General features: G+C 57.8%; 1 protein-coding gene across 3 annotated transcripts in view; it reads right to left on the bottom strand.

Annotated features, from left to right (window-relative positions):
- Positions 1–1,455: 1,455 nt before the first annotated feature.
- MRGPRF (MAS-related GPR, member F) overlaps positions 1,456–7,503 on the bottom strand; it is a 9,081-nt gene continuing 3,033 nt past the window's right edge. For all 3 annotated transcript variants that reach the window (XM_008579368.1, XM_008579369.1, XM_008579370.1), the window contains exons 2-3: positions 6,493–6,594; positions 1,456–3,336 (exon numbers count right to left, since the gene is read on the bottom strand). In XM_008579368.1, coding sequence (XP_008577590.1) covers positions 2,353–3,336; positions 6,493–6,540 — 1,032 coding nt within the window. In that variant the 5' untranslated portion in view covers positions 6,541–6,594 and the 3' untranslated portion in view covers positions 1,456–2,352. The remainder of the gene's footprint in view (positions 3,337–6,492; positions 6,595–7,503) is intronic.

Genomic DNA, 7,503 nt, shown 5'->3' with positions numbered 1-7,503 from the left:
CAGGGGGGCTCAGGGCTGGAGGCCTGGTGGGGGGGCTCCTAAGGAGGAGATGGATTCCTAGGAACTGAGAAGCCAGGATCCCAGATGGCCCCCTTGGCCATCTTCATTTCAGCCCACGTGGAGGCTGAGATTGTGTAGTCAGGACGCCTGTGCTGGTGGAAGCTTTCACCAGTAGCTGGGGTCTCAGCCCTGCCTGTCACAGGCATCTGCAGTGCCCCACCTGCAGGATGGGAGACCCCCAAACCGACACCTTGTTTCTGGGACGCTCTGACCAGTGCTGGGGTAGAGTGGGGACGGGAAGATGGGCAGGGCTCATTGGGAAAGGGGCAGGTGGGCACATATGACAGTTGTCCCCTGAAGCTCCTGGAACCACCAACTCTGGGCCACACAATGTCCCCTTTTTCTGTAGAATAGTAGCCTTGCTGGGAGGACCAGCTGAGACTGTTAGAAAGGGGAACATGAAGGAACAGTGGCCTTGAGTGGACAGAAGGGACAAATCAGGCTGGCTGAGATGGGGGGTGTCAGGGACATGGGCTTGGGGGGTCATCCCCCCTGTGTGGGCTTATGCTGCAATCCTGCCCTGGAAGCACGTCACCAGGGCAAGGCAGAGCCAGCTCCAGGTTCTATGGACAGCAGGCCAGGCACTGGGTGGGCCAGGCGGGCGAGCCTGGCACTGCTCATGGCCTGACCCACGCCAGTTGGAGCTTGGAGAACTGCCTTCCGCTGCCCTCTCCCGGCTTGGCTTCCGCGGAGGAGGGGCTCAGCTCCGTCGGCAACATTCCCTGACTGGGGCCACCGATGCCTCTGCCCTGGTCTCTCTCCTTAGGGCCATGGAGTGGGCAGGTTCCTCTCAGGAGCTTCCACCAAAGGGGCTGGGGTCCTAGGCAGCCTGGCTGGGTCTCTTCCGGGAGCTGACCAGAGGCAAGGGGAAGGCCTGGCCCTCGTGGAGGCTGTGTCCTGGGAGGGCTCCCAGCCTACTGCTGGGTACAGAGAGGCCTCGGGCATGGGGAGCTCAGGACAGAGAGGGCAGTCTGGAGTAACAGGAGGTGAAGGAGCCACCCTCTCCAGGGAGCCTCTATGTGGACACACTGTGTTTTCATGGGTGGGGACTATGTTAGCCAGCACAGGCCTGGCACAGAGTAGGTGGAAACTAAGGTTCCCGGGGCAGTGGGGGGCCCTGGCAGGTGACACATGGCATCGGCCTAAGCAAACAGAGGACAGCCTAGCTGACCATCGCTCCCTCTGGCAGAGGAGTGGACAGCCTAGCAGGAGAAGAAGCATGCCCCGGGCGTGCACAGACCCGGCCAGAGGAGCAGACCCGAGAGCTGGAGGCAGAGAACAGATTGCACAGGGGGGCTGCCCAGCACTGGGGCTGCCCGTCCTGGGACTCCAGCTGCCTTTGGTCATCCTCACTGTGGGAACAGAGACCATAGTTAGGAGGGTGGGTGTTAAGCCTTCCTCACTGCAGAATATAAAATTTTATTGATATACATTTTATTGTCTTTTATAAAACTTCCTTTGGCTATACTGGGCCACAATGCTGTTAGGTGGGCACCACGGTGCCAGTCCTGGGTGGCCAGCATAAAGCTAGTGCCCACTTTCAGGTGGGGGTTAGAGTCAAGACACTTTGTCCAGGAGCTGCCCACATGGTCCACAGTGGCCTTGAGGACACATCAAGTGCCCTGGGAGGCTGTCCTAGACTGTCCTGGAGTCAGGAAAGGCAGTCACCTACCTAAGGTGGCTGAAGCTCCTCCCTGTCACAAGCAGCTCACCATGACCAGAAACTCCCCATTAAAGTCACCAAGCGGTTCATCAAGGGTGCAGGAAGACTTAGCTACAAGACATGTTAATCAGACCCTCTTCCAGCAGCACCGTGTCCTCCGGGTTAGCTCACTGATTTGCCTTGAGAGGATGGAAGGTCGAGAACAGTCCTCTAATGGTGGTGGGGGGCACTGCTGGCTGGTGGGGGACGGTGCTGGCTAGGTCACTTTCACGGGTGGGGCGACTAGAGGGGCAGAAGGTGGAAGGTCTGGGTGACCCCCTCCTCTCCTTTCCTGACCAGCCTGGGCGAGGAGGGGCCCCACCACTTGGGGTCAACTCTGTACAATGGGTCACTAAAGGAAGAGAGTGGCAGGGGGACATGGGCAGCGGCCACAGGGTTGCTGCTCAGTCTCTCAGCCGCCCCCGGAGCCTCCAGCCCAGGGAGAAGGAGGCACGGGATGGGGAGGCTAGAAACAGACCTGTCCCCTCCCATGTGGGCACCGAGGCAGCTGCCTCATTCCTCTCCCAAGGTAGGGGGTCTCCGGAGGCCACTGGCCGCCCATGCCCCTGCTTCCCCCGGGCGCTGGCCTCTCAGGATGCATTCCCAGAGGGGCACTGCATCTCCATGGTGACCGTGTTGGGCGTGCCGCCCCCGGCCTCCCCCAGCTCGGCGCCGTCCCGCAGGGCACGCTGGAAGACCACCCTGAGAGGCTCCCACAGCCGCTGTGACTTGTCCCTGCCAGCCAGGAAGTAGATGACGGGCTTGGCACTGCTGTTGATGCAGATGCACAGGTCGGTGACGTACTCAGGGAAGGGGGCTGGGATCTGGAAGACCCAGAAGAGGAACCAGTCGATCCCTAAGTAGATGGAGGACACGAGGAAAACCGAGACCATGGCCAGGATGACGTGGTTGAGCTTGGCAGACCGCTGGCGCCGCCGGGCCCGGCACTCCACGTGCAGGATGAGGGCCAGGCAGGGCAGCACCATGAGTGGGCAGAAGAGGAGGAAGAGCAGGATGCCCAGGAAGATGTCCATGTGCCTGCAGGCCACGCCGGAGGCCTCGTGGCCCAGGGACCCACAGAAGTAGCTGTGTATGCTGGTGACCAGGAGCGACAGGATCCAGAGCAGGGCACACACCACAGCCGACAGGCGCTTGGGCCGCCGGTGCCAGTACCAGGCGGGAAAGATGACCGACACACAGCGCTCCGTGCTGATGGCTGGCAGGAGGCTCACGCCAGCGACAAATGTGCAGAGCCCCACGATCTGGGACACGCTGCGGACATAGTCGGCGAACGTGCCCACAAAGCCCCCCGTGTTGAGGATGGAGAACACGGCCTTGCTAAAGAGGTAGCCGACGTCGGCGCTGGCCAAGTGCAGGAAGTAGATGGAGAAGGGGTTCCTCTTGATGGAGAAGCCGAAAAACCAGAGGACCAGCCCGTTGCCCACCAGGCCACACAGGCAGAGGAGCAGGAAGATGTAATTCATGACGGCAGGGGGCGGCAGCATGGTGATCTGCTCTATGGTCAGGAAGCCGCGGCTGTACAGCTCTGGGGCCTCACTCACGCCGGGACACATCTGTGCAGGGCACGAGGGGAGACACCTGTGAGGCTGGCTGGGCCGCACCTGCACAACTGCACCTGGGTCCCAGTTACAGACGGTGGGGTCTGTAGGGTCACTGGCTCTGGAGCAGCTAGCTGACTGAAATAGGGGCAGAAAACCTCTGTGACTAATGCTAGCACTCTGTGTCCCAGGACACCAAATGGCATGCCTACCAGAGCCAGAGTAATGACAGGCAGTCGCTGGTAAGGACCCTCGGCTGCCCACTGGTCAGAATAAACTGGTCAAAAATGTCCATGTCACAGGGCCGGCCCGGTGGCGCACTGGAGAGTGTGCCTCTTGGGAGTGCGGCGGCGCTCCCACTGAGGGTTCGGATCCCATGTGGAGACCGGTTCCCGCTCACTGGCTGAGCGCGGTGCGGGCGCAACACCGAGGGTTGCGATCCCGTTATCGGTCAGTAAAAAAGACAAAAAAAGGAAAAAAAAAATGTCCATGTCATGCAAGATAATGAAAAGCTGAGGGGCTGGCCAGTTAGCTCAGTAGTTTAGAGTGCGGTGTTATAACACCAAGGTCAAGGGCTCAGATCCCTGAAATGGCCAGCCACCAAAAACAAAACAAAACAAAACTGAAAAGCCTTTCCAGATTGAAGGGGACCAGAGAGACATGACTAATAAACGCAGTGCTGCAATCCTAGGTTGTACCCTGGTCCAAACCATTGCGCAGAGGATATTATTGGGACAATTGGTAAAATGTGAATATGGACTGTGTATAGATAACATTACTGCATCAATGTCAAATTTTCTGAATATGAAAAAACGAACTGTGGCTATGTACAGGAATGTCCTTGTTCTTAAAAGACACAGGCTGTTTGGGGGTAAGGAGGCTTGGTGTCTGCAATTTACATTCAGATAGTTCTGGAAGAAAAGTCTACCTATCAAGAGATACATAGAGAAAACAAAACATAAAAAAACAAACAAAAAAATGTAAAAAAGAGAAAAAAGAGATACAGAGAGAAAGCACTCGTGGTGAAAGGTGAACGGTGAGTGAGTGGAGGTGGAGGCTGTATGAATGTGCCTTGTAGTAGTACTCTTGCAAATTCTTTTCAACATGAAAATATTTATTTAAAGAAATAAAATCACATGCAAATTAAAAAGAAAAAGGAGTGGACCCTGGCTGTAGCTGGAGCAGGACCCCGTCCCACAGTGGGATCAGAGCAGCTGCCTGCTGGGCCGCGGGTGCCCTTTGGGTTTCTGGATTGTGGGAAAGTCGAGGGGGTCCCCTGGGTGGGGAAGAGGCAGCGGCTACTTCTCAAGCAGTGTTTTAACAATTGGTCTGGCTGTAAGACTGCATCCCAGCTGAATACCAGTGCTGCCCACAGGGGCCGGGCTGGCATATACATACACAAAGCAGGGCCAGGTGCAAGAAAATGGCCAGTGGTGGGCATAGTGGCAAACTGGAGAGCACCCATCTGAGCAAAGTGGGCAGCCTCCTCTCTCCAGCTGGTGGGCACCATCCGGGACCTGCAGGCCGAATGGCTGATCTTCCTCCCCCTCTACAGAGAAGCCCGAACTATCCTTATCTTTAAATGTTAACATTTAAAACACACTGTGCGGTGAAACGCAACCTATCTGCAAGCTGGGCTCGGTTCTCAGGCTGTCGTGTTTGACCTCTCCTTCCCAGCAGCAGAGGCTGCGGCCCTGAGCACCTGAGCACGGCCGCTGCCCTTCCTGCACCCCGGCAGACATCGCTAACCCACCCCAGCACTCTCTCCCCGAGCTCTAGCCGAAAGCTGAGTCCTGAGAGGTGGCTCTAGGCTTGACACCCTGTAAAGAAAGGAAGGACCTTCTGGCCAGGCTCAGGTCAAGGGGAAGCTGCAAAAAAGGGACTGGAGGTGTTGGCAAAACCTTGGGAGACTCTGAGACCCTACTCACCACCTGTCATCCTCTAAATACATTTATCGGCTCATCCTCTCTGTCTGTTGCCCCCCAAACCCAGCTGCTCAGCTTGCTCTGGGCATTCCTTTTCTGTGGGTGACATTGACGACTCCAGGCCTTGGACGCCCTTATCAGCTGGGGAACCAGACCCAGTAGTTTGTAAGACCCAATGTCTAAACAGGCCCGGGAGGACTAGCTCAGCTGCTGGGGCAGAACTGGGCTTCAGGGGCTGGATGGGATGAGGGCAGATCACTCAGGCTGGAAAAAGTCTGCAATCCCCCCTTGGAGTCAGAGGGGGAGGCGGGTGAGTCACTGGGCGTGTAGCTGCCGCTGCCAGCCACATACCGCCTTGTAAAACGCCTGCCCTAGAGCCTGCTCCCTGCCTGAGCTCGGTCTCTTTTCTGGGGATTTCTGGCGACTCCCCCAGCCAGTCCAATCTCTGCCTCTCGTCGCTGCCATTCCACAGTGGACACTGTAGGGAGGAGAGAAAGGACTGAAGGGCATGGGGGGGAGTCTGGGGGGCTGGGCAGGAGTCCCCGTTCTGTCCCCGACCTGTGGACTGACCACAGTCAAGTTACTACCCTAGTGTAAGCCTCGGTTTCCTCAAATGTACAAGAGGTTGAACTAGGTAGATTTGGGAGGAGGGGTCCTTCCAACTTGAGAGAGTTTTGCCTGGGATTCAGAAGGAAATTCCAGACTTTCCAAGGCTCTCAAAGAAGGAGGGGACTGGGTAGGGCAGAAGGAGGTGGGTCAGCCTGGAGGGTTGATGAGCCTCATCCAGGGCTGGGACTGCAGAGGGGAGGTCAACCAATGACTAACAGACCTTGACCTGGGGCAACACTCCTAGAGTGGCCCAGAGTGCAGCACACGATATCAGGGTCACCCTGGAGCCGGCATCTAGGGCTTCCTGGCAGGGCCTGGCTGTAGTTAATAGCTGACCGCACCATCTCTGCAAGGAGATATGAGATGAGACGTTTCAAGGCTGCTAAAAGATGACCCCGGGGACTTTGAGGGTGTCCAGTCCCTGTGCTTGCCTCACTGATGAGGTCCTAGGATCCGAGGAACCAGGTAACCAGTGTCAGGCCACATAGCCCAGAGGGGACTGCCACCCACTGCTGGTGCAGAGCTAGAGGGTGGTGTCTGGGAAGTGGGATGTGGGAGAGGAGGTGCTAGGCTGGGTCTGCCCCTCACCCACACTCATCTGTCTGGGCAGACACAGACCCCTCTGCCTGGCACTTGCCTTGTTCCTGTTGGTGGGATGGGCCTCCCAGGAGCAGTTTCCTGCCATCTTCAGGCCTGGAGTCCAGGTTCCTGTTCGCAGCACAGCAGCCTGCACGCCCACCTGGCAAAAAGCCCAGAGAAAGGGTAGAATGAAGGCAGCAGGGTCCCACCTAGAGCTGCTCTCCAACCCAACCCTCACTGAGAGACGCTCCACCACCCAGATCCCTGACCCCAGGTCCCCAGGGCCTTCCAGGCCTGTGGCTTTCTGCTGTCACCATAGAGCAATGGCAATCACCCAGCTCCCTCAGAGGCAGGGGCTTGGTGGGACTGTCCTGGTGAGATTCTGGAGCTGGTCACCCTCACGGGCACGGCCCCCTCCTGCCTGTGGACCCCGAACACCCTCCGCAGACAACTGCTGACCCCTGGAGCCCCACCGCCTCTCACTGGGGAAGAAGCCCTCTCCTTCCCCCTTGGTCTGCAAGATTTCTAAGCCAGACTGCTTCTGGAGACGTACATTTATTTACCCACACACATTTTCTGGGCATGTCTTTTGTGCCCGGCCCAGAGTGGGGCAGGTGTTCCCAGCAATCAGCCCCAGAAGGGGGAGCAGGGGAGGAGAGATCATTTCTGGCACAGGGGACTGCCTGGAGGAGGAGGTCTTTGCTGGGCCTTGTGTTTGTAATGTGCAAAGGTGTCTGGTCTTTCCCCTACAGGTGCCTGGAAGGCAGGACAGCCTAGACATCAGCATCATCATCGCCACCTCTGCCAACCCCAGTGTCAACAAATGCCAGCTGGGCATATGGCAGTGGCCTACACCCAGGGCCCTGTTTGGTCTTCGTTACCAGCTATGAGGCAGGTATCCTCAATTCCCTCTGATGGGTGTACCTAGGCTCGGGGGTGAGGTCACCTGCCAGAGGCACGCCATAACCACCGCACTGGCTGCAGCTTTGCAGATTTGTGTATGGCCATGACCACAGCGGCTGCAGAGGGGAGGGGCAGCTGGAGGGTGCGAGCCAGGAGGCCACCGTGG

Source organism: Galeopterus variegatus, unplaced genomic scaffold (assembly GCF_000696425.1).
Source record: "Galeopterus variegatus unplaced genomic scaffold, G_variegatus-3.0.2 Scaffold1870, whole genome shotgun sequence".
Taxonomy (NCBI): domain Eukaryota; kingdom Metazoa; phylum Chordata; class Mammalia; order Dermoptera; family Cynocephalidae; genus Galeopterus; species Galeopterus variegatus.
Note: the sequence above shows the minus strand (reverse complement) of the source record. Positions and strands in the feature narration are given on the sequence as shown.